The sequence below is a fragment of the Rhinoderma darwinii genome, chromosome 13 (genome assembly GCF_050947455.1).
Source record: "Rhinoderma darwinii isolate aRhiDar2 chromosome 13, aRhiDar2.hap1, whole genome shotgun sequence".
NCBI lineage: Eukaryota > Metazoa > Chordata > Amphibia > Anura > Rhinodermatidae > Rhinoderma > Rhinoderma darwinii.
Genome location: NC_134699.1, coordinates 28,277,684 through 28,304,163, shown reverse-complemented (window position 1 = coordinate 28,304,163; position 26,480 = coordinate 28,277,684). Strand labels below are relative to the sequence as shown.

Here is a 26,480-nt window from a genome sequence, read left to right as displayed (position 1 = left end):
TCCTCTCCCTGCACGCCGATTTTCGCAGCGTTTTTTTCGGCGTATTTCGCCCGGGGCCATTGAGCGCCGCGGGCATAAAACGCTGCAAAATACGCTTTCTCTGCCTCCCATTGAAACGCCCGAAGATAGGGCATGTCGCTTCTTTTTCCCATGAGACGGTTTTACTGCTTGCGGGAAAAACACTCCTCCGCCTCCCATTGAAATCAATGGTAGGCATTTTCGGACCGTTTTTGACGAGTTTTCTGGCGCGGTTTCTGCGTCAAAAAACTTGTCAAAAAACTCTGTGTGAACCCAGCCTTAGAATTTTTTTAACCCTTTAATGAGAAGCCTATTTTGGCTCTTAAAGAGGACCAGTCACTATGTCATATAGGTTGGACTGGTTTACTAACCTAAATAGTGCTGTCTCCCTGATTCCAGCACTGTTTTTTTTTACTGAACCCCCTCGTTCCAGAGATATGGCCCACTGTTTTGTTGGCTTCATCTATATTAATTTGCTGTAGTTAGCCAACAGGGCGTGATCTACCCTCAAACTGCCTCGTGCTGATTGGTAAGTATCAGAGGCATGGAAGCTAGATCCACCCTGTTGGCTAACTACAGCAAATTGGCGTAGAGGGATCCAACAGAACAGTGGGCCATGAAGCGGGCTCACAGGCTGAGCTTGCTCTATATGCCGTGGGTGTCCATTATAATATTACAGTTACAGCTGACACCTTGCACTAACTGCCGAGGGAAGTATTGCAGTGAATTGTGCAATCGGTCTAAGAAACCCATGTTCAAGTCCCTTGGGGGACGGAAAAAAAAATAGTTAAACAGAGTTTTTAGTAATATTAAAAAAAAATCTTTTTACTATTTTCCCCCTAAAGTAATGCAAAAAAATTAAAAAATGTAAACATAATTGGTATTGTGGCAGCCATAAAAGTCAGAACTTTCTCCCTTCCCTTTCCCATTCCTTGGTTGAACTTGATGGACATGTGTGTTTTTTTTAAACAGTACTAACTATGTAAAAATTACAATATAACATTATTTATTCTACAGGGTGAGAGCCTTGAGAAAAAAACAAAAAACTGCTGTATTTTGGTCAACTTAAGCTCCCCCAAAAAATGGAATTAAAAGTGATACCAATAAAAAATATTGCTCGACTTGCAAAAGCCTACACACTGCTCCATCGATGGAAAAATAAAAAATGTATAGCTCTCAGAATGACACACAATTTTTTTATTTTTTTTTAAAACACAGTTTTTTTCTTTATAAAAGGGGTAAATCATAAAAGTATTATAAATTTGTTATTGCCGTAATCTGATTGACTGACAAAATAATGTTAAAGAGGCTCTGTCACCAGAATAAAAATGCTCTATCTCCTACATCAGTTTATCGGCGCTGGAATGTAGTTACTAGCAATGTGTTTTTATTTTAAAAACGATGTTTTTTAACAAAGTTATGGCGTTTAGAACATTTATGCAAATGAGGTCCTTAATGCCCAACTGGGCGTTTTTTTATTTTCAACCAAGTGGGCGTATGACAAAGAGGTGTATGACGCTGGCCAATACGCATCATGCACCTCTCTGCCTTACACCCAAGCTAGATTCACTGAGCAGCGCGGTCTCGCGAGACCGCGCTGTGACGTCACTTCTGCCCACAGGTCCTTCATCCCTGCGTCTGAAGACAACATCTTTCGTCTCCCTCAAGGCTGCTGCTACTACCGATCCGACGACTGGGACTTCTCATCGGCCTGGAGGGAGACGAAAGATGTTGTCTTCAGACGCAGGGATGAAGGACCTGTGGGCAGAAGTGACGTCACAGCGCGGTCTCGCGAGACCGCGCTGCTCAGCGAATCTAGCTTGGGTGTAAGGCAGAGAGGTGCATGATGCGTATTGGCCAGCGTCATACACCTCTTTGTCATACGCCCACTTGGTTGAAAATAAATAACGCCCAGTTGGGCATTAAGGACCTCATTTGCATAAATGTTCTAAACGCCATAACTTTGTTAAAAAACATCGTTTTTAAAATAAAAACACATTGCTAGTAACTACATTCCAGCGCCGATAAACTAATGTAGGAGATAGAGCATTTTTATTCTGGTGACAGAGCCTCTTTAACATGCCACTTTTACCACACAGTGAGTGCCGTAAAGATGAAGCACAATAAACATTGGCGGAATTGCAGTTTTTTTTTTCCACCCCACAAACAATTTATTTTCCGTTTCTAAGTACATTAACTTATACAATAAATGACGACGTTAAAAACGGCAACTGGCCCCGCTAAAACAAACCCTCGTGTGGCTATGTCAACAGAAAAAAAAAAGTTATGGCCTTTGGAAGAGTCAGAGTAAAAAACGAAAATGAAAAAAATAAAAATGGCTGCGGTGATAAAGGGTCAGAGATCACCTAGTAAAGTATGTTACAAAAAGGTCGCAGCTGTTCGCATCATTTATAAAGTGACTTCAACAATTTCTGCTTTAAAATGCTTTTGGATGGGAAAAATTAAAAGAGAAGGACCGATACTCCAATCCTTTCTATGTGGCTACCGAAGATCGCGCAAGGCAGCCCCATAGAAACTAATAAAGTGGTGGCTAAACATGCGCACTACTCCATTCCAATGCAAGGTAAGCCCCTTCTCGTGATCGCTGGGGTCAAACGGTTGGACCCCCACCAATCAGATATTTATCACCTATCCTATCCAAAGTTAACAGGAACCTCTAGAAACTCACAGGAACGGAAACTCTTGCAAAATGCTATTACAAGGACTTTTTAGGCAATACAAAATTAGAATTTTCTAAGATGGACATGTTATCACAGTAGGCCTTGCCCTCTGAGTTCATTTGAAAAACTACTCAAAAAGATGAATACATTTATGATTACTCCCAAGGAAGTGAAGCCAATTAGCAATATCTATAGGGGAAAAAAAAGTCATAGCAACATACCCCTTTAAAATGGTGCTGTGGGAACTTTATCTACAAGTACCTAACGACAATCTGTACAGTAGCCATCCACATTATGGTTGAAGTTACACCATATAGGCCTGTGTACAGTCTGTTTGCTGGTAATTCTCGTGGCTGCCCTGCTCCATTTATGGATCTTTGTTAATGAACGGAGCTTAACTCCGCACCAAAAAGGTGTTGTATACTAGAGGTTACGAGATTACGCTGTAAGCTGTCATTCACAGCGAGCTCTCGCTGTGCTGTGCTGTAACTCACAGAGACGCTACAGAAGTGGTCAGGAGAATGAATACACATCACGTCCTGGCTGGAGGTAATGTATATTCATTGTCATGACACATGAGTAGCGTTATAGTATGTTTATGTGACTGCACATAGTGATATAGCTATATCGCTATTTGCAGTGTAAATGAATGGAGAGACGTGTATGACGCTGATTGGTCAGCGTCATACACTCCTCTGTACAACTCCCACTTGGTCATATAGTAAAACACGCCCAGTTGTCCATTGAGAAACTCAGCATAAAGCTAATATAGGTCATAACTCAGTCAAAACTGATCGTTTTTCTAAATAAAAAACACTCCTGTAATCTACATTACAGTGCCGATCACATGTACAATATAGGCCACTCATAATGTGGTGACAGAGCCTCTTTAAAGAGGCTCTGTCACCAGATTTTGCAACCCCTATCTGCTATTGCAGCAGATAGGCGCTGCAATGTAGATTACAGTAACGTTTTTATTTTTAAAAAACGAGCATTTTTGGCCAAGTTATGACCATTTTCGTATTTATGCAAATGAGGCTTGCAAAAGTACAACTGGGCGTGTTGAAAAGTAAAAGTACAACTGGGCGTGTATTATGTGCGTACATCGGGGCGTGTTTACTACTTTTACTAGCTGGGCGTTGTGTATAGAAGTATCATCCACTTCTCTTCACAACGCCCAGCTTCTGGCAGTGCAGACACAGCCGTGTTCTCAAGAGATCACGCTGTGTCGTCACTCACAGGTCCTGCATCGTGTCAGACGAGCGAGGACACATCGGCACCAGAGGCTACAGATGATTCTGCAGCAGCATCGGCGTTTGCAGGTAAGTCGATGTAGCTACTTACCTACAAATGCTGATGCTGCTGCAGAATCAACTGTAGCCTCTGGTGCCGACACGATGCAGGACCTGTGAGTGACGTCACAGATCTGCACTGCCAGAAGCTGGGCGTTCTGAAGAGAAGTGGATGATACTTCTCATCAGAACGCCCAGCTAGTAAAAGAAGTAAACACGCCCAGATGTAACACACATAATACACGCCCAGTTGTACTTTTACTTTTCAACACGCCCAGTTGTACTTTTGCAAGCCTCATTTGCATAAATACGAAAATGGTCATAACTTGGCCAAAAATGCTCGTTTTTTAAAAATAAAAACGTTACTGTAATCTACATTGCAGCACCTATCTGCTGCAATAGCAGATAGGGGTTGCAAAATCTGGTGACAGAGCCTCTTTAAGTATGCCCTAACTACAGGAAATATGGTCAGACAGCCCTGGGGTCCTTCAATGACCCTGGGCTGTCTGTCCATATATGGTATGTCCCTCGATTGTGACGCGATTCAAACGGCCATCCCCCTTTTAATTTTCCCCTTGAATGATGCGATCTGCTTAGATCGCAACATTAAAGGAAATAGGGGATAAGACCAGAGGTTTCTCTGATCTCCGCCGTTAGAGCGGGGCTGCGGTTGTATAATACAGCCATTTCCTCGCTCCAGACAAGTGTGCGTGCGGTCAGCATGAGGTGATGCGGCCGGCGCTGCACTGGCACTGAAGACAAAACATAGGGGTGTTTTGGGGTGCGCCCGCCGTGTTCTCTGTCTTCAGTGACGAGACTTGTTAGTGCAGCGCCAGACGCATCACCTCAAGCTGACCGCGCGCACACACTTGTTGTCAGGAGCGGGGCAATGGCTGTATTACACAGCCGCAGCTCCGCTCTGACTAAATTCATGTGTTACAATACTAAGCTGTGCAGCCGGTTAGCTTAGTATCAAAATACACAAATTAACGGTATTGAACCGTTTGTATCAATATTTCGATGCATCATGCAACCCTATTGTATGCAAGCAGCAAATGCTACAGATCGCTCTAACACAGTGTGTTAGACGCAGATACTCATCACAACAGTTTTAGCACTTTACATATCTGCGGTCAACACCTTGCGAAGCACTTCCATTTTACATATTGAAAGGGGGGGGGATACTGCTCTGAAAGTTGAAACCTATGGGGCAGCAGTCTAGGCCTCCACGGACATCATTCTTTTCCACAACATTGTGTGTGGGCCTGGGTAGCTGCCCCACAGGTTTACATGTACAGTATTAGTACTGGTCTAAGTGGTTGCCTATGATTTATCGAGATTAAATGGGAGTCTTCTGAGGTGGCCAGTCACTGCGATTAACTTACTTACAGTCAGAGGCCCATCTGCAGATTGCAATAGACAATTTGTCCTTCTTACTGTAAGTTATTAGTTAGGCTCTGTTCACATCTGCGTTGGGGTCCTGTTCTGACGTTCCGTCGGTGCTTTCCGTCAGAACGAGACCCTGAACAGACACAAACGGAAAACAGAGGTTTCTGTTTCCATCACCATTGATTTCAGTGGCGACGGATCCGGTGCCCATGGTTTCCGTTTGTCTCTATTGTGCACCGGTCCCGTCGTTTTGACAGAAGTAATAGCGTAGTCGACTACGCTATTGCTTTTGGCAAAACAACGGTTTGTGTCTGTTCAGGGTCCCGTTCTGACGGAAAGCTCAGACGGAACGTCCGAACGGGAACCCAACGCAGATGTGAATAGAGCCTTACGGGGAAGACCGTTCACATGTAAAAGACAACAGTGATATCGTGCCGGTATTGTCCTCCTCTCTTTGTTAGGCCTCATGCCCACTTCGACAGGGCGTGCCAAAGTACACAGAACACAGTACATACAGTACACATTAATTCCTGAAGATGGATGTTGAGAGACTCATAAGCATGGTGCATGATCACCATGGGTGTTTCCTGGGACATGTGACAAGTTCAAATTAAGTTTAATACCTTCCGTTTTGTTTTTTTAACGGATCCGTGAAAAACGTAAGCCAAATGGAAGCACAACGTCCGTTTAAAACGGAAACACGGAACGGACACGGAGTACACATGGAAACCATAACGGAAACACGGATCCGTGAAAACGGTGATGGAAGTGTGCATGAGGCCTAAAGTCTAATCCATTTACAGAACAGTGTGGTTTGAGGAAAAGCCACCTTGTCTCTCTTCTGCCCTTTGGTGAGTGCCCATTCAGTCTTGATCCAATGGTTTAGGTAATCTGGGAGACTGGGTGCCAAGGACAGGCTGTCTGACAGCATTTAAGGGGATGTCCAGTTTCTGCAAATTGTTTTGTTTTGTATAATTAAAAGTTATAATATTTTCCATACTCTAGAACAGGGATTCCAACTTCTGTATCTCCTCACTGCACGATCCAGTTTGAATGGAGCAGTGGTTTAGCTTCCCCTGCTTTCAAAGTCCACGGGAATGACGGAAACAGCCCCATAGACATTGCATGGAGCGGCAGCGCACATGCACATCCAACGCTACATTCAAACTTAAAATTAAAGTTCTAGAGATCAGTGGGTGTCCCAGTGGTGGGGCCCACAGCGATCATACCTTTATCACCTATCCTGTGGATAGATAATAAATGTCCTTCGTGATAAAACCCCTTTAATTCCTCATGGTTTTCAAGATCTCTGCTTTTTGTTATTCAGTAGGAACATTCATTGTTTCCTCCCAGTGGATAAAATTCTGTCCATGGTCATATGATGGACACACAGGTGCTGTGATTATTAGAATACACAGCGCTGATACATATACTGTAACAAGCCGTACACCTGTGTGTCAATCACATGCCCATGGACAGGATTTTATCCACTGGAAGTACAGTAAATGTTCCTACTGAATTACAACAAGCAGAGATCTTAATAACTGTGAAGAATTAATACAGCAAGTATATGGGAAAATAGTTTGTTTTAATTATACAAAAAATAACATTAATTTGCAGAAACCAGACAACCCCTTTATATTATCATTAACAGCTAAGAAATGTGCAATTTCCGCTCATGTTGATGAGAGCTTGCCTTATTCATTTTATTTTTGTGTCATTTTTTTCACACCCCCCCCCCCCTTACTTTAATGGCAAACTTCACATTTTGCTCTTTGAGACACTTTTGCATAAATTTTTTTTAATGATCACTGTTGCACCTCCTCTACATATGAGTGTTTATTTTCCAACAGAAAAAAAAAAAATGTTCTTTTCTAGTTTAACCAATGAAATTTCAATGACATAATAATCTCAAATATACAACGTACCAAATACATGTAATTTGCTCAATTTACATTGTTGCTTAAATACTCAAAAACAAAGGTCCTCATTTTTATTCTAGTGTCTCCTGCCCTTAGCTGCCATGTAGCATCTGTAAATCGGTGCAATGCACCTGTGTATAAAACGCTTCGTTGTAGGTGTTCGGACAGATAAAGTGACAGCAAATAATTTGTGTGGCTTTGGGGTAAGTCTCTGATTGGCATATGACTCTACAGCGCTCTTTATAAATGGTGCCACTGCAGAAACGGGAAACCGGCTGTCAAACACACTCTCCATAGAGAGGGCAGAGACAATTTCTTTCTGAAACCCTCTTTCCTGATCGTGCAATATACACAACGACGCTTGCTTATTATGAGATCACTGTGTACCCAATAGGAGCTAGAGCAGCTGGATCGCTGTCGGTCCAGATCAGCTCTATAATGTGGGGAGAGAAGCTCTATTTTCCCCTGAAACTAGGGCTGATATATAAAGTATCAACTATATAAAAAGTAGTTCTAATGATAAAATGGCCCCTCAAAGGCCTTTATGACCCTTTCATGCATGTGACTTTTTTTTCCTTAAATAGATTAAGATACAATGTTAACTTTTTATTCAGTGATAGATGCTCAGATATGGGACAAATAACAAGTATTGCTGCACATCACATTCAATGTGTTGACTTTGAAGCAGTTTGTAACCAAGTATATACTTTTCCTGAACTTTAGCAAAACCAAATTTACAGCAGATTATTTATAGAACCATTCACAAACTGAAAAGGCAATAGGTTACAATTGTACCGCTTGGAAAAACCAGAAGGTTCCTTGAAACATAAGAAACCAGGTTGATGAACTACCAATACCTGTATACTTTATTTCATACTCTGTATAAATTCTGTACCTGATAGACATTAACACATAATGTAATGGGCCATGAGGTATTGGGTCCAGGTGTATTAAACTACACTTGATCTAAGAAGCATCATGTTATACTAATATAAGGCTATGTTCACATCTGCTTTGAAGCCTACATTGCAGATTGCATATAGTGCTATTTTTCCAGTCAAAACGTGGTATACAGGACCCGACAGACCCCTTTGTAGGTCAGCGGGGTCCGTCCGGCACCATTGGTATCCATCATGCGATGGATCCGCCACTACTTTGTGGCTTACGTTATACGGAAGCCTTAACTCGGCGCCACACCAAGCAAGAAATCCAACAGGTTTATACGTGAGCGTTTAAGGATTACAAGCGCCCACCTTGTCTGGTTGTACATGCTTAGGTACAACACTAGTTTGTGCGTTTGGACAGTAAGTTGTCAGCTGCTGCTATCCCCGACCGGTGGGTCATGGATCACCTCCGCTTAATTTCAAGAATACACTCCTGCAAGGAAGCAAAGAAAAATGGGAATTTCCAGAGGGTTTATGATCAAAGTTATTTATTATTAATTGAATACATAAATAAATAAAATCTATAAATGATGTGGCTACGCATTTCAACACCGGTCTGGTGTCTTCATCAGGCCATGATGAAGACACCAGACCGGTGTTGAAACACTTAGCCACATCATTTATAGATTCAAATTATCTATGCAATTAATAATAAATTGATCTTAAACCCTCTAGATATCAGCAGAGCTTTTCTGGAAATCCCCATTTTTCTTTGCTTCCTTGTTGTCCTGTGAGCCGAACAGACACAGAGCGGCTGAGCGCTCAGCTGCTTAGTTTTAGCGATTGGTGGGGGTCTCAGTGCTCGGACCCCCACCATTTAAAACTTCTGACATTTCACTATGACATGTCAGAAGTTTGTTAATTGTTTAGCTACACTTTAACACTGATGTGAACAGAGCCTTACGCACAGTAACTAAAAACATCACTAACATCTTATAATATCAGTATTCTTGACAAATTTGTAAATTTGGACAACTGAACAGAACATACTACTAATAAATGAATCCTTAGATCCAGGAATAAAGTCACTTTAATGTAGCATACACATGTAATCCTGGGAATACATGTGATGTCTCAGCTATCTGTCTATCTCTAGTGCATACAATGTGCTAAATACTCCCATTGGTTGTATGTCACATCATTATTTGTCTTCCTGTGTTTTCGATTTACATTTAATATTGCAGTGTTTCTGATCGAGTCAAAACGACGGAACCCTTGCACAACTGAGACAAACGGAAACCATTGGTATCGGATCCGTCACCATTGAAATCAATGGTGATCGCAAGGGAAATCTCTGGTTTCAGTTTGTGTCGGTCAGGGCTCCGTTCCAACAGAACGTTCCATCGGAACGGAGCCCTGACGCAGATGTGAACAATGCCTAAGAATTATTCTGTATTAAAAAAAAAATTTATCATAGTTTATCACTGTTTACACTTCAGGTTATTTAGTTTATAAAAACTACTGCTGAGGGGTGACCTAATACCTATGTATAAATATATCAAAGGTCAATACATAGATTTCTCTTATGATCTATTTTTACCCAGTACTACAACTATAAAAAGAAGGCATCCTCTACATCTAGAGGAAAGAAGGTTTCGACCCAAACATAGAAGGATATTCTCCACTGTAAGAGCAGTGAGACTATGGAACCCTCTACCAGAGGAAGTTATCATGGTGAATTCACTAAAAGCAGAGGCCCGGATGCCTTTCTTGAGTGTATTGATATTACAAGTTATGAGTACTAGATTACTGTAGATGGGATGTTGATCCTGGGATTTATTCTGAATGTCATATTTGGAGTCGGGAAGGATTTTTGTCGGGAAGGAAAATTGTCTTTTGCCTCATGTTTGTTTTTTTACCTTCCTCTGGATCAACATTACAGTATAATAGGCTGAACTGAATGGACTTATGCCTTTTTACATCCTCACATACTATGTTATGTTATGAGAATTTTTATTATCATTGTCTATATGAGCGTTTTAATCTGTCAGACCTTTATTGGTTATCTCACTACTGCATTATTCACTAGGTAAACAGAAACATAAAAGTGTATAGAAAAGGCAACCAGTCATTATGTATGTATATTATGCAAGAGGTCACAAAAGCGGCATGTGCTGGTTAATACACTGTAGGAAACTGTTTTTATACACTTTAACACATTAACAGGGGTTCAACAGGAATACAGGGACACTGATTGTTTATGTAGATCTCATGCCATATTGGCGGGATTTTTACATTGACCTCTCTATGTGACAATTGAGATGTATGTAACCAAACTCTGTTCTTCTCTGGGGTTGCGGTTGGTGGCCACTTACAATCCAAATGTTAACCGGAGGTATGTTGTAGAATAAGAGCATATCTAGTGCTTGTTTATGTAAGCTATATTTATTTAACTCTTTTTCTAAGACTTCATTCACAATATGTTGTGTCCACACCACTTCTTCTATGTGTTGCTGCACTGTCACTGTTACTGCACTGTATGTTTATTTAAAAAAAAAAAGGATGACTTGGAAAGTTTAGGGCCATTCACCACCCTCCATCCCCCAGCAGGTTGTAATATAGCCTTATTGCAGTTTCATAACAAACATTGACACGTTTTCTTGTCCAATTGTTTTGACATGCCATTCAGGTTTCTGGCTCTCCTAATGGATACTTGTGTATTGGAATAAGTACAAGCTTTCCTAATGAAACAGACCCCACCCCCTCCTGTAAATGTGGTCACAAGATTTCTGAATATCATCAAATTATTACTGTGTGCAATTATCAAAGCAGAACAATTTGAATGGCATTGTATGGGGAAGCGTTTAAAACCATGCGTGCCCACTCTATCTACCGCTACCTGGGTGTTATTTTGCCACTAGTGATCTACAATAAAAAGAAAATATGTAATAATGGCTTGTTCACATGTAGCGGAATTGCTGTGTATTTTCTGTCCGCAATTGCGGACATAAAATACGCAGCAGCATATAGTAGCAGAAAAGTGGGTGAGATATAATATAACAAATTTCATCCACACGCTGCATATTTTTCGTGCCGCATCATGTCAATTCCTGCTGTGGAAAGTGGACTGAATTGCTGTGTTTTTTAGAGGAGATGTCACTATCTCCCAACATTGAGAATAATGCAGCAAAATCTGCACCATTTTCTGCAGTAAAAAAACGCAGGAAATGATGCAGGTTTTTCCACAGCGGAAATCCTGCTAGTTTCTACAGAATGGCTGCAGAAATTTTCTGCAGCAATTCCATTGTGTGGACAAGCCCTAAAGAAACTACAGAAACTTCCATTTTCATGAAGCTCAGTCCTTAAATCTGGTCCAATAAAACAACATTATCCATATTGCCGTGAAATATCCGCAAAGATATACAGATAATTAAAGATTATCTAATCATTTGGTGGCATTGTGACACGTCTATATTAATAAATGCCATTTCATAAACAAAGTTTTAAATGCAAACTCTTGGTGCCCCATTTGTATGTTTATTTCCTATTTTGACGTGGATTTTGAGTGGTGACCGTGTATACAATTTATATTGGTAAAATTATTGTATCCTATCAATTAATAGCCATTTTGTGCTATTTGTTAAGTTGTCCTATTAAGAACAAATCCTTTTCATAATATAGACATGAGGATTTAGTTGGGAGGGTTACATTTTAGTTAATCCATGTTATAAGGGTATACAGCTGTTATAATAGATATAGCTGTTACAAATGTGCAAATTGTAATTTAGCTGTAATGAAAATATTAACCATAGTAAAATAAAATTGCACAGAAGTGTAATAATATTATAGATAGTAATACTTTCCAACACTGTACAATGTATAAAATAAGGCTCTATGCACACTGGCTTTTTTGCCATTCTGTCAGGGTTTTTTTTTAAGGCAAAAATAGCGCTGTCGAATGCACTATTCTTGCCCTGAAAAATACTGGAACCCCAACGGAAACCAATTGGAACCCATTATAAGTCCCCCAAAGCTGTCATGGCTGCGTTCTAGATGAAAGCCAAGATACTAGAGTGAGCAGACCCTAATACTTTCCGATGCGGTTTATTAGATACACGCTGCCTTTGTAGCAAATGCTGTGAGTTTAACACAAGTATATAAATTATGATGGTGAAAAGAAATGACCTCATATGAGCAATAATAAAATACTACATCTGACGCTGACCTACAAAGACTTATAAATATACACTTATTCTAAACCTATATTAGTCACGAAATCAGAATAGCATTCAGTGTAGATCACTATGTCTTGAATTACTGAATGCAGTAGGAAAAATGTTGCAGGTGGGTTTTTTTTTTTAGAGAGTCGATCTGTCAATCACTCATCAGTTTGACATGTCAATTTCTCTCTTTGGGTACATTTATCTTTTACTTGAAAGCCAATACCTATCACAAGTAATCAATAAATTAGGAAGGCACTAAACATAATATACTGCAAACTCAAAACTTAGCTATATATTAATCCACTCTTTTTGGAGAAACCATTACCTTACACAATACAAAAAGGCTGCAAGAGCAAGATGGGACCATAGAAATGTTATGCACTAATCCATGTATTGTATACAAGTTCATACAAACAAGAAAACATGGTCTTCAAACAACTCTAATGAAAAGCAGCTCTGTGATTCCTTAGCAAGAGGTTACTAGCTTGAGAGAACAATAAAACATGCTGCTTCTTACAAGAAAAATCCCCTGGAGCAAGAATGATACTTTCCAATAGTTGAACACTTTTTTTTATTTTTTTTAACCAGATAACATGGTGCTTACCTCCTCCGGCAGCAGAAGTCTTAATCGCAGGAGAGTAACGCCAAGAGACTTATTTGAATTGCAGCTCTTTATTGAGAAAGCTGCTAGTTTTAAAGTATAGTATAACAATGGAAGAAGGCTGCAAGATGCGTATGTGAGACAATGCATAGATGCTTTCCTAAAGTTGCTCTCAGATAATTTTCTCTAGAATCCAACTTTCAAGGAAATTAAATCAAGGAACACAATAAAAGAGTTACACTAAACAGATGTGCTATGTCTAAATGAGATAAGAGACATGACAGGACAAACAAGCTTACCCCAAGTGAACAGGCACAGCGTGCTTATGAGCATGCACAGAATCGTACTCTCCATTCTCTCTCTGAGCTTATTAAAACAGCACAAGCAGCTGAGTGGGAATTAAGCGAGAACAGGATTTCAGGAAGCGGAGCCTTTTCCTGCACAAATACAGAATTCGTGTAAATAATGAGATTACTCAGCACTGCCTTAGAAACAGACCTCCCACCGGGAGACCCGTCACTGAACATATATGACGTGACGTGCAAAAAGGGGCTTACTGCACCAGAAGTTTATAATAGTTCAACACAACCTTGTCAGTTACTGTCGTGGCTTCGCCTCAGCATCTGTGTTAAATATTAAGGAGCAGAGAGGCCGATTTATCAAAGTCTTCTGCTTGAGCCAAACCAGTACAAACAGATTTATCTAATCATCTATTTCCTAAACAAGTCTCAGGATGGTTTGTATCATTTCAGATATGACATAAATTGGGTAAAATAAAGATTGGTGAATTTGCTGTCTCTCTCTGGAGGCATAATGGCATTCTGGTTGCATGGTCATTGTCTTATCAATCTCTTGTCTTGGTTTAACCAGATGCATATTCTGCACTGAGGGGTAATTATCGGATACAATAGTTGCTCTTAAAGAGGCTCTGTCACCAGATTTTGCAACCCCTATCTGCTATTGCAGCAGATAGGCGCTGCAATGTAGATTACAGTAACGTTTTTATTTTTAAAAAACGAGCATTTTTGGCCAAGTTATGACCATTTTTGTAATTATGCAAATGAGGCTTGCAAAAGTCCAAGTGGGTGTGTTTAAAAGTACAAGTCCAAGTGGGTGTGTATTATGTGCGTACATCGGGGCGTTTTTAATACTTTCACTAGCTGGGCGCTCTGATGAGAAGTAACCTCCTCTTCTCTTCAGAACGCCCAGCTTGTGACAGTGCAGATCTGTGACGTCACTCACAGGTCCTGCATCGTGACGGCCACATCGGCAGCAGAGGCTACAGTTGATTCTGCAGCAGCATCAGCGTTTGCAGGTAAGTCGATCTTACCTGCAAACGCTGATGCTGCTGCAGAATCAACTGTAGCCTCTGCTGCCGATGTGGCCGTCACGATGCAGGACCTGTGAGTGACGTCACAGATCTGCACTGTCACAAGCTGGGCGTTCTGAAGAGAAGAGGATGTTACTTCTCATCAGAGCGCCCAGCTAGTGAAAGTATTAAAAACGCCCCGATGTACGCACATAATACACACCCACTTGGACTTGTACTTTTAAACACACCCACTTGGACTTTTGCAAGCCTCATTTGCATAATTACAAAAATGGTCATAACTTGGCCAAAAATGCTCGTTTTTTAAAAATAAAAACGTTACTGTAATCTACATTGCAGCGCCTATCTGCTGCAATAGCAGATAGGGGTTGCAAAATCTGGTGACAGAGCCTCTTTAAAGAGCTTTGTCTTTCGAGCTGTGGTGTCTAATTTCGTTGCAGAGTAAAAAGCACAATGCGCTTCACGGTGCAGCACATTTCATAAGTTAAAGAAGAGAAAGTTGAGACATCTACTCACCTTCTGGAGTTGTTCAAGTTCTGATTTGCAACATTGGTAGTAAATTTTGCCACTGCTCCACCCCAGGTCTGTGAGTAATTCCTACTTGCCATCTATGATTATGTAGAAGAAGCATGAAAGAACTGGGCATCAATGGGCACTGGCAGAGTTTAACCATAGGAAATCCACATTTTGGATTTCCTTTGGTGAAACTCTACTAACGCATATTGATGCCCCCTTCTTTTATTGCATCTTCTACAGGATGGGAGTTTATGACCCACTTATATTTAAAGTACTCCAATACTGAAGGCCAAAATGTTGTTCAGTAGAAAACCCTTATACCATTAGCACATTGTGCCAGGTCATAACATGTGATTTAACACAATGTGACCCCATATTTTGGATCTTGCGTCAAGCTCTTAGATCGTGAAAGTTTGGACTATACATCTGGCAACATTTAAAGCCATGGTCGTTGCTGGAGCAGTACTGCTGTTGGGCTGAATGGCTGTATCTGCTGAATAGCATTACCATCTCTGACCTGGAAAAATAACAATTTACACAGGGTAAAACATAACACTTCACAAGAAATATGTGTTCAGGTACTTGTTTGTGTCAAGGGATATCTTAAAGCGTAACTAACTTTTCTGAATAAGCTGGTATATGTTCACATGAGGAATAACACTATATCTGACCATTTATATGACTTGTTAACTGCATTTTTTAGCAGTTTTCCCCTCTGCAGGCTCTTTCTCTAATTTTCAGTTTTCTCTGAGCTAATGGGTGAAGCTTAACTGCTATCATGTCTTCTATTCACTGTACATTTGCTCTATCTCAATTAGATATATAGAAGCTGCAGCAACATGGAGGATATTCTACAGCATTAATGAGCAGCTGTGAATCCAGCACTGGATGAGATTTAATGCTTACTAGAAAGCTGCAGCAGCATCTGTGTCTTTCTCTACCTCTCTCACTCTTCTCCTGCTCCTTTTTCCACCTCCCCTCTCTATTGACTTCTAATGTATGGGCAGCTGTAACGTGATCTCTCAGTAAACCCGGTTTATCTTGAGGAGACGGAAAATTAGAGGTGCCATAGTAGAGGACAACCTAAAAACAGAGGATCAGGCGCTTCGAGTGACAAGGCCATTCCCCTATTGAAACCCTATTAAACATGCATAGGACATTCTTCGAAGACATCAGCAATCTCCTAGGACTCTTCAAGAGCTCAGGACAGCATTAGGTTGGTTCACACAATTTGACTAAAATGTACACCAATAACCTCACATTTAAACTATAATAATTTTAGCAGTAATGCAATTTAAAATAAGCCATAGTTACATAGTACGGTTGAAAAAAAAAAAAAACACGTCCATCAAGTTCAACCAGGGCAATTGAGAAGATGTGGATAAAGTTAAGGGGTCGGGTCAATTTTTTAAATTAACACAAAAAGCGATCCATAGTGCAGTAACAAAGAGAAGGGTAAGAAAATCCACTGGGTGGACTGAGCCGCACTCACCAGACAGAGTTGTGCAAAACAGCAGGCACAACTCTGGGATGCATGTATAGGCATATTCTCAGACCTCCGATCAGCGTGGTTGCTGTTCCGCCTGCAGACCTCCATCCCGGGATCTTCAACTATATAACACCAAGCAAATGAAAAATGCGGGATCCACTGGCGCCACCAAAATGAGAACAAATAGAAAGGATGATTTAATGAATGTCCAACGCTTTTCAAGGTCGGTCCGACCTCTTCCTCCAGTACATACAACAAGTTTTTCTTGAAGCCATTAACTGTTTTTGCTAAAACCAGTTCCTGAGGTAGGCTATTCCACAGATTCTTAGTTCTTACAGTAAAGAAGGCTTGACAACTCTGGAGATATTGAACCTTTTCTTTTCCAGATGAATGGAGTTCCCTTTGTCTTTTGAGGGGATTTTACATGGAACAGCTATTTTACCATATTTTTAGTATGGGCCATTAATATACAGATTTTTCATGTTCCCATTTAATGTTTCTTCTCAAGGCTAAATAAATGTAAATAATTTTATCTTTGCTCATAACTAAGATTCACCATATCCCTTATCAGTTGTGAGGCTCTTATCGTACCGTTTCCAACTTCAGTGAATCCTTTCTATGAACGGAACTGGACTGCATATTCCAGATGAGGCCACAATAATGCTTTGTAAAGTGGTAATATTATATCCCTGTCCCCTGAGTCCATGCCTCTTTTAAAACATTACAGTATCCTACTGGCTTTAGATGCAGCTGATTGATATTGTATGCTATTATTTAGTCTATCATCTACGAGTACAACCAGATGCTTCTCTAGAAGTGAGTTTCCTAGTTTTACTATCCCCAGGACATATTGAAATATGGTTGAATAAGTGTTAATTTGCATAATGACACTGTATAACTAATAAATATAATAAATATTACTAATAATATAAGAGGGCACCTTGTCGTGGCAGGTGGGCTCACACAATTTGATCAAAATGTGCACTAAGAACCTCACTATTGTAAGTAGATTCAGCAGTAAGGCATATTTATTTATATTTAGTGGCTTAAGTGGCATTAGTGTTTGCAGTGTGCTTTCGCCATTTTCTTGTGTTCTAATAAATATAATTATAAAACCGTGTCGAAATATTTAAAAATACATGATTTATATTCATCGTGCCAATATCAAAAACTGTATGCACTATAATACACTTTTTGATATTGACACATTATTCATAAATTAAATGTATTATTGTGTTATATTGATATTTGTTATATGTACTTATGCACATGAACATATGTTTTTATTTATACTCACTTTGTGCACCATGAGTGAGGGCTGAAACTTTGTCGCACACATGGGTGAATAAATAATCCACTTATTTTCACTCAATCTTTTGGAGTTTTGCCTATTTTTATCTATATATCTATATATAGATAAAATGATCCACAGCACAGCACATGATCCACAGCACAGTGTGATTGTGCAGTGAAAGAAGCTGGGATGGAACAATGAGAACATACACTTCTTTACAACACCCACTTGGTCAAAAGTAAAAACACGCCCAGTTGGTCTTTAAGAAACGAAATCTAAAATTGCTCATAACTTGCTAAAAAATTATCGTTTTTCAAAATAAAAACCACTGCTGTTATCTACATTACAGCACCGATCAGATTATGTAGGAGATAGGGCACTTATAATCTGGTGACAGCCTCTTTAAACCACTCCACTGTAGCTTTATCAGTATGTTTAGAGTTATTGTCCTGCTGGAAGGTGAACCTCCAAACCAGTCTCAAATCTCTGGCAGACTGAAACAAGTTTTCTCAAGATTTGCATTGTGTTTACGGTTAACCATCTTTCCTCCAATCCTGATGATGAGTTTTCAAGTCCCCCAGGATGAAAAGCATCCCTACAGCATGATTCTGCCACCACCACGCTTCACTGTGGGAATGGTATTCTTGGGGTGAGGAGAAGTGTTGGGTTTGTACCACTCATAGCATAGCCCGGTCTGTGAGTTTTGGTAGATGGTCTTCTCTTGTTAGGTTTGTAGTTGTGCCTTATTCTTTCCATTTTGTTATAATGGATTTAACGGTGCTCAGTGGGATGTTCAAAGCTTGGGTATTTTTTTTTATATAACTAATCCCTGATAAATACTTCTTCACAACTGTTTGGAGAGCTCCTTGGTCTTCATGTTGCTTGTCTAATATACACTACAGATTACAGTTGCCATGTTAATAATTAATATTTCTAATCTATGTGATTTTATCCACCAATTGAATGTTCAATATTTTAACTGTGGATTTTATATCAAGTACTTTAATGTTACTGGGTGTTAAATGTTGCAGTTTCTGTCTGTTCTTTTTAGGGCTACACCTGCCCATGTGAAAAATATATTCATTTCTTGCCAGAAGGAAGAAACGTCCTGTGTTCTCATGAGAGGTTAGATTAATGATATTTAATTCTCTATTTATTTTCAATATTGAGCCTGGTTGACCTGTGCGACCATTGTAAACATTAATAAGATGTTCATGAGATTAACACATTTTACCATTCACATTTTCATGATTACGAAAGAGAAGTTGTCACGTCTACATAAATTAGGTTTAGAAATGGAACTCTTTTTGGCAGCCAGATCCAAGTACAAAAACATGACTGTTCATGCAATGGCACTTTTTTCTTTTTAGCACATTGTAAAATAAATGCAAACTGCTTCCTATTTTTTGTTAGAGACAATATACCAGTGCTGCCACTTCAGATATGTAAAATGTTGGCATAACAATAGTGTACATAAATGTATGCTCAGTGAGGATTTTCAATGATGAGATGCCCACAAATTCCAGGAATTCAAGTGCCTTTTTTTAGTGTAGAGGTAGTTGCACATGCTTCATTATCTCCCATTCAGAATAATGGATGGTGATGTAGTGCACTTCCCCCTCCCTACCAGGAATGGAGGACACAGGTATCCCCCATTCTCTAGATTGGTGGAGGTCCAAATGGTCAGGAAGTTTGAGCGCTAGAAATTCTGTAATTTCAGTCCATTAACTGTCTTGATGGCAATACTGTTTTTAAGTTTTCCACAGGCAGGACTAGAGTGCCAAGTAGTGTTTTACATCATGTTGTCAGTCAACAGGTCTGAATTCCAGGGAGTGAGGCATCTGATATATTTGTACATTAACAGAGGCGGCTTCCGTGCATGCGTCTCGATTTAGGTTTTCGCATGTGAACAGGTAGATTTGGCTCTGTTCATACTAGCGTCAAGACTGAAAAGAAAAGCAGATTGAACATTTGGCATTTTTCGGAAAAACAATTGAATTGCCTATCCTTAGTGTAGGCCATTAATGTGTGATTGGTTGGTACCCCTTTAGTGTTTATCCAGGCACAGTGGTGCATCTGTAGCTGATCATTGGGGTGCCAAGGGTCATCAAACTGTTTTTACAGACAAACAGAACCCCAAGTGATGGCAGAAAAATCCTATCAGAGTGAATGGGTACATTAATGGAAATATTATGTTAAAAGTTAATATAGTATAGCACTCTACAACCTGTACAAATTAATAATGTATTCCTGCAGCAAATTTTTAATGATTCCATGTGCTCACAGGGTCATACCCTGTTTAGGTCTGCAGACATTCTTTGAGTAATACGTGCAGGTTTCAGCAGAAGAATCAGCAGGAAGGAAGAATATTTCAGATATTAATAAGAATAAGATGTCATCTTCCGAAGTTGGAAACGGACACATTTTCACATTTTTGGCAGAGAAGTGTGGAGAACTGGAAGTGACATCACATCATATTGTCCTGTTCCTTGTCAAGCGGACCCGCAAAATTCTATGCCAGAAATAAAAAACTGAAAAATAAAAGAGGGCACAAATTTGTTACTGGTATGGTAGGATATGATTTACCACTTGTAGAAGCAGCACAGGATTAATACATAACTTTTATATTAACAGAAAATGCAATGTACATAGATATATTTAATTTAATTTTTGGTGGCTACATTTTATCTTGTAATTCAATATTTAATATTATTGATTTTGTGCCCAACTGCCGCAAATGAAATTAAGAAAGTAGGATACTTACGTTTTGCTAGCAGAAGTATGCCTAAATATTCATCAAATGCTCCCCAAATGTGCTGCTTTTATTTTGTCTCTTTAGAGTGTTTTGCCTTAGGCACGTGCCCCGTTAATCTATTTAGCTCATACAACCTGGTGTCATTATATTGATTTGAATAATATACATTGACATTGCTCATGAGGATCCTAAAATTTTATATTTAAAGGTGTTGTCCATTCCCAAAAATTTGATGGCGTATACTCAGCATAGGCCATCAATATCTGATTGGTTGGGTTCCAACTCCCGCACCCTTGCTGATCAACTGTATAAAAGGGGCCGCAGCGCTCGCACGAGCGCTGCTTCCCCTTCATTTCCTTTGCTGCTCACACTCTAAACCACTAACACTTGTGGTGGTTCGCAGTATTACAGCCTTCTCCCATTGAAGTGAATGGGAGAAGGCTGTAATTCTGTGAACATACGAGTGATGCAGCCCCTTCAAAAAGGTGATCGGCAGGGGGTGCCAGGAGTTGGACCCCTATCCTTAGTATAGGCCATCAATTTTTTGGGGACTGGACAACACCTTTAATGCATTCACAGGGTAGATTTCCTAGGGAAACTTGAAAGTAAAACTTAATTTATTTATGCTTGGAAGAAATAGAGCTGCATTTGTGAATGTAAAAACACTATACTTCTTCAAATTCTTTGTTCATAAAATGACCTTTACAGTGCTCTGTCTTGCAAAATTTTGTTGCATAAACAAAAACACTTTCAACCTTTGTTCGCAGCCTCCGAGGAAAGAGGAGGTCAGAGGACAGCACCCTAGAGTATTCCTTTTCCAATCTTAGTTGAAATAATTTCCATATGTTGGTATAGGTTTGATGTCTACACATATGAAATCTTTCCTCTGTGCATGTATTGAAACTTTAAAAAAATTTTCTCATCCAAAAATAATAGGGACGTTTTTACCTTCTCACAACATGCTAGGAACAAGGCTGATTTTCTACACTGACTTCTATGCAATAACAATATATTAATTTTTCAACCTGACGGCTCTGTCAATAAGCCTCTGATACATTGGGGGAGATTTATCAGTACTGTTATAGGATGCCTGAATTTTTGAGTCTTTAAATATGCTGGAAATTGCTGTAAATTTAACAAAATGGCACGCGTGTTATAATATATAAGCTGCAAGTTCCAAGGCACGTTAGACTCAATTCTTTCTTTTACCACTTCGTAGATAACATACATTCTACATTGGCCAGTTTCCTGGACGCAGTGTGTTACAATGAAGGGAGCAGAGTGTTGTGTCTCGTTACATTCATCTGGTCCTCCATCTGCGGCCATATTATGGATGGGAGTGGAGTGCGTTCTGAAGATGCAGATGTCATAACGAGAATGCGGCTTATGAATGAGCAAAAACGGCCCAGAACTTCTGATAAACATATTAGTATGTTTATTAAAATTACACTTCCAATACATTTCGTAAGATTTTCATAAAGAGGCCCAACCTTTTAATGTGGCACTAAATTGCTGTGGATTTCACCATTTATTTAAAAATAACATGCACTTTAAATGGACATCCTGAATGATGATTGATGTCTTTTTTTTATAGAGCATGTAATGTCGGGGTGGGGAGACACACAGGTGAGCCCTAATCTACCCGCCACTCAGTCCCTGCCTACTTGCACGGCCCGTCCTAGGCGACGGCGTACAACTGGGCGACGGTCCCTACGCTCAATAAGTGCACGACAGACAAACAGACAAGGGTACACAGAAGCTAAGGGAAATGGGGCAGTTGCCCACAGCAACAAGAGTAGTCAACGAGCCGAGTCAAACCAGGAGTGTACGAGGTACCAAACGCAGAGCAAGAGCGTAGTCAGTAAAGCCAGGGTCAATTTGAATCAGAGGTCAATAATTGTAGCATGAACAGCAGAGCCAGGAAACAAGACAGAATCACAGGCAAAGGAAGAGCAGGAAATGAAGGTATAAATAGACCGAGGGCGGGAGCTAGCTCCGTCTGGCCAGGCTGTGATAGGTTCTCCCACTCCTCAGCCTACCAGCCTGAGTGCTAGCGGATCGAGTCACTCTATCAGACCTAGGAGCAGATGCAGACTGATTAACCACGGGCGTCGACACAGAAGCTGGGTCTGGCAGATCCTTTACAGTACCCCCCCCTTTTATGAGGGGCCACTGGACCCTTCCTAGGTGGACCTGGCTTATTGGGGAACCGAAGATGGAACCTCCTGAGCAATACCCCAGCGTGAACATCCCGGGCGGGTACACAAGTCCTCTCCTCAGGCCCGTATCCTCTCCAATGGACCAGGTACTGGAGGGAGCCTTGGACCATCCTGCTGTCCACAATCTTGGCCACCTCGAATTCTACCCCTTCAGGGGTGAGAACAGGGACCAGAGGTTTCCTCAAGGTAGCCAAGGACAGGGAGCAGCGTTTCAGGAGGGAGGCATGAAACACGTGTATTTGAAAAGACGGGGGTAACTCCTGCCGGAAGGAGACGGTTAAGAACCTCAATGACCTTGTACGGCCCTATATACCGGGGAGCTAATTTTTGGGACGAAACTTTAAGACGCAAATTTTTTGAAGACAGCCACACCAGATCCCCGACCACAAACAAGGGGTTAGCGTTCTGTCTTCTATCTGCCTGAGTCTTTTGAATGCTCTGGCATGCCTCTAGGTTCTTCTGAACCTGGTCCCAGACTGTGCACAGTTCCCGATGAGCTACATCTACCTTGGGATTGTTGGAACCACCAGGTGAAACGGAGGAGAACCGTGGATTAAACCCAAAATTACAGAAAAAGGGGAGACCCCTGACGAGTTACTGACCCAGTTATTAAGGGAAAATTCGGCGAGGGGAATGAAGGAGACCCAATCGTATTGACGGAGATAAAACACCTTAAATTTTGTTCTAGAGACTGATTAGTCCTCTCAGTTTGGCCATTAGTTTCAGGATGGAAGGCCGAGGAGAAGGACAGATCAATCTCCAACTTTTTGCAGAAGGCTCTCCAAAACAATGAAACAAATTGTACCCCTCTGTCAGAAACAATATTGGCAGGAACCCCATGGAGACGCAGGATGTGTTTGACAAACAAGGTAGCTAACTTCTTAGCATTGGGTAGTTTCTTGAGGGGCACAAAGTGGCACATCTTACTGAAGCGGTCTACTACAACCCACACCACCGACTTGCCTTGAGATGGAGGCAAATCGGTGATAAAATCCATGGAGATATGGGTCCAAGGTCTCTGGGGAATGGGCAAAGAACATAGTAAGCCCGCTGGTCGGGACCTGGGAGTCTTGGACCTGGCACAAATTTCACAAGCGGCGACGTAGGCCTTAACGTCTTAAGGCAACCCAGGCCACCAATAGTTTCTAGCAATGAGGTGCTTGGTACCCAGGATGCCTGGATGGCCAGATAGTGCAGAATCATGATTTTCCCTGAGTACCCTTAGCCGAAATTGCAGGGGAACAAACAGCTTGTTCTCAGGAAGGTTCCCGGGAGCTGAACCTTGATCAGCCGCAATTTCGGAGGCTAAGTCAGAATCAACAGAGGATATGATTATACCTGAGGGCAAAACACAAGCAGGATCTTCCTCCGAAGGAGGGCTGGCCATGAAGCTCCGTGACAGTGCATCAGCTTTAATATTTTTAGACCCAGCCCTATAGGTGACCACAAAGTTGAATCTAGTAAAAAACAACACCCATCGATCTTGTCTCGGGTTTAGCCTCCGGGCAGATTCTAGGAAAACCAGATTCTTGTGGTCGGTAAGGACCGTTACCTGGTGCCTAGTTCCCTCCAAGAAGTGTCGCCACTCTTCACACGCCCCTTTTAATGGCTAAGAGTTTGCGGTTGCCAATATCATAGTTACTCTCAGTGGGTGAGAACTTCCTGGAGAAGTAGGCACAGGGACGGAGATGGGTGAGGGACCTGGTACCCTGGGACAAGACCGCACCCACTCGCACCTCGGATGCGTCAACCTCCACGATGAATGGCTCTATTTGGTTAGGCTGAATCAGCACTGGGGCAGAGATAAAGCACTTCTTAAGGTTCTCAAAAGCCTGGACCGCCTCCGGAGGCCAGTGGAGGAGATCAGCACCTTTGCGAGTAAGATCCGTAAGAGTCTTAGCGATGACCGAGAAGTTAGCAATAAATCTTCTGTAATGATTAGCAAACCCCAGGAAGCACTGTAACGCCTTCAGGGAGGCAGGTTGGACCCATTCAGCCACAGCCTGAACCTTGGCAGGGTCCATGCGGAATTCATGAGGAGTGAGGATTTGACCCAAAAATGGTATCTCCTGCACCCCAAACACACATTTTTCGGATTTAACAAAGAGTTTGTTTTCCCGAAGGGCCTGGAGCACCTTCCTGACATGTTCAATGTGGGAGGACCAGTCCTTGGAAAACACAAGTATGTCATCAGGGTACACTACAAGAAATACCCCCAGGTAGTCTCTTAAAATCGAATTTATGAAATTCTGGAAGACCGCGGGAGCATTACAGAACCCAAAGGGCATGACGAGGTATTCGAAATGACCTTCGGGCGTGTTAAACGCGGTCTTCCACTCATCCCCCTCTTTGATGCGGATAAGGTTATAAGCCCCCCGAAGAGCAAACTTAGAGAACCATTGATCCCCCTGGACCTGATTGAAGAGATCAGGAATCAAAGGAAGGGGATACTGGTTCCTTACAATGACCTTATTCAAGTTTCGGTAATCGATGCACGGCCTAAGACCACCATCCTTCTTCCCTACGAAGAAGAAGCCAGCACCTACCAGAGAAGTAGAGGGGCGAATGTAACCCTTGGCCAGGCTTTCCTGGATATATTCTCTCATGGCCTCACGTTCAGGACAAGAGAGATTAAAATTCCTACCCTTAGGGAGCTTAGCTCCTGGTACCAAATCGATTACGCAATCGTATTCTCTATGAGGAGGTAACACTTCGGAGGCCTTTTTAGAAAAAACATCAGCGAAGTCCTGAATAAACTCAGGTAGAGTGTTCACCTCCTCAGGGAGAGAAATAAAATTAACAGAAAAACAAGACGTCATGCATTCATTACCCCATTTGGTAAGATTCCCAGTATTCCAGTTAAACGTGGGATTATGCATCTGCAACCAAGGAAGGCCTAAAACCAAATCGGACGATAATCCCTGCATCACCTGTACAGAGCACTGCTCCAAATGAATGGAGCCAACAATGAGTTCAAAAACAGGGGTATTCTGCGTAAAATAACCATTAGCAAGTGGAGTGGAGTCGATACCCACTACCGGGACAGGTTTAGGCAAATAAATCAATGGCATAGCTAGAGACATAGCAAATTCCACAGACATAATATTAGCAGAAGACCCTGAATTCCACGAAAGCACTGCCGGTGGCAGACCTACCCTCAAAAGAGACCTGAAAGGGAAGCAAGATCTTATTAGGTTTCATATTCACGGGAAATACCTGTGCGCCCAAGCGACCTCCGCGATGGTCACTTAGGCGCTGAAGTTTTCCGGCTGCTTATTCTTACGCCTAGGACAGTTGTTCACTTGATACTTGTCATCCCCACAGTAGAAGCAGAGACCATTCTTCCTGCAGAGCTCTCTATGTTGTTGTTGAGACACAGAGGCCCCGAGTTGCATTGGTTCATCCGAGATTCCTGTGGAAGAACGAAGCAACGGAACCTCGGGAGCCAGAGGAGAAGGCACAAAAACGTTCAAGTCGTCGTCCCCTGAGACGTCGGTCAAGTCATACCGCTAAAGCCATAACCTGATCTAGAGAGTCAGAAGAGGGATGCTAACTAATAGGTCTTTCAGGGCGTTCGACAGACCCAATCTAAACTGGCACCTCAAGGCAGGGTCATTCCACCGAGAAGCTACGCACCACTTCCTAAAGTCAGAACAGTACTCCTCAACGGGTCTCTTACCCTGACGTAAGGTCACCAGCTGACTCTCGGCAAAGGCAGTCTTCTCAGTCTCGTCATAGATGAAAAAAAGGTCAACAGAGGAAAGTTCAGGGGCGTCAGGAGCCAAGGAGAAGGCCCATTCTTGGGGGCCGTCTTGGAGCCGGGACATAATTATACCCACTCGCTGGCTCTCAGAACCTGAGGAGTGG

At 41.4% G+C, this 26,480-nt stretch overlaps 2 protein-coding genes across 9 annotated transcripts in view; one reads left to right on the top strand and one right to left on the bottom strand.

Annotated features, from left to right (window-relative positions):
- RAMP2 (receptor activity modifying protein 2) overlaps positions 1–13,370 on the bottom strand; it is a 61,701-nt gene extending 48,331 nt beyond the window's left edge. The window contains exon 1 of the mRNA XM_075847036.1: positions 13,310–13,370. Coding sequence (XP_075703151.1) covers positions 13,310–13,364 — 55 coding nt within the window. The 5' untranslated portion in view covers positions 13,365–13,370. The remainder of the gene's footprint in view (positions 1–13,309) is intronic.
- The window catches only part of EZH1 (enhancer of zeste 1 polycomb repressive complex 2 subunit), a 519,099-nt gene that overhangs the window by 336,572 nt on the left and 156,047 nt on the right, over positions 1–26,480 (top strand). For 7 of the 8 annotated variants that reach the window (XM_075847032.1, XM_075847027.1, XM_075847025.1 and 4 more), the window contains one exon: positions 18,691–18,764. The exons of the other annotated variant lie outside the window; for it this stretch is intronic. The gene's annotated coding sequence lies outside the window, so the exon portion shown is untranslated. The remainder of the gene's footprint in view (positions 1–18,690; positions 18,765–26,480) is intronic. 8 annotated transcript variants of the gene reach the window in all.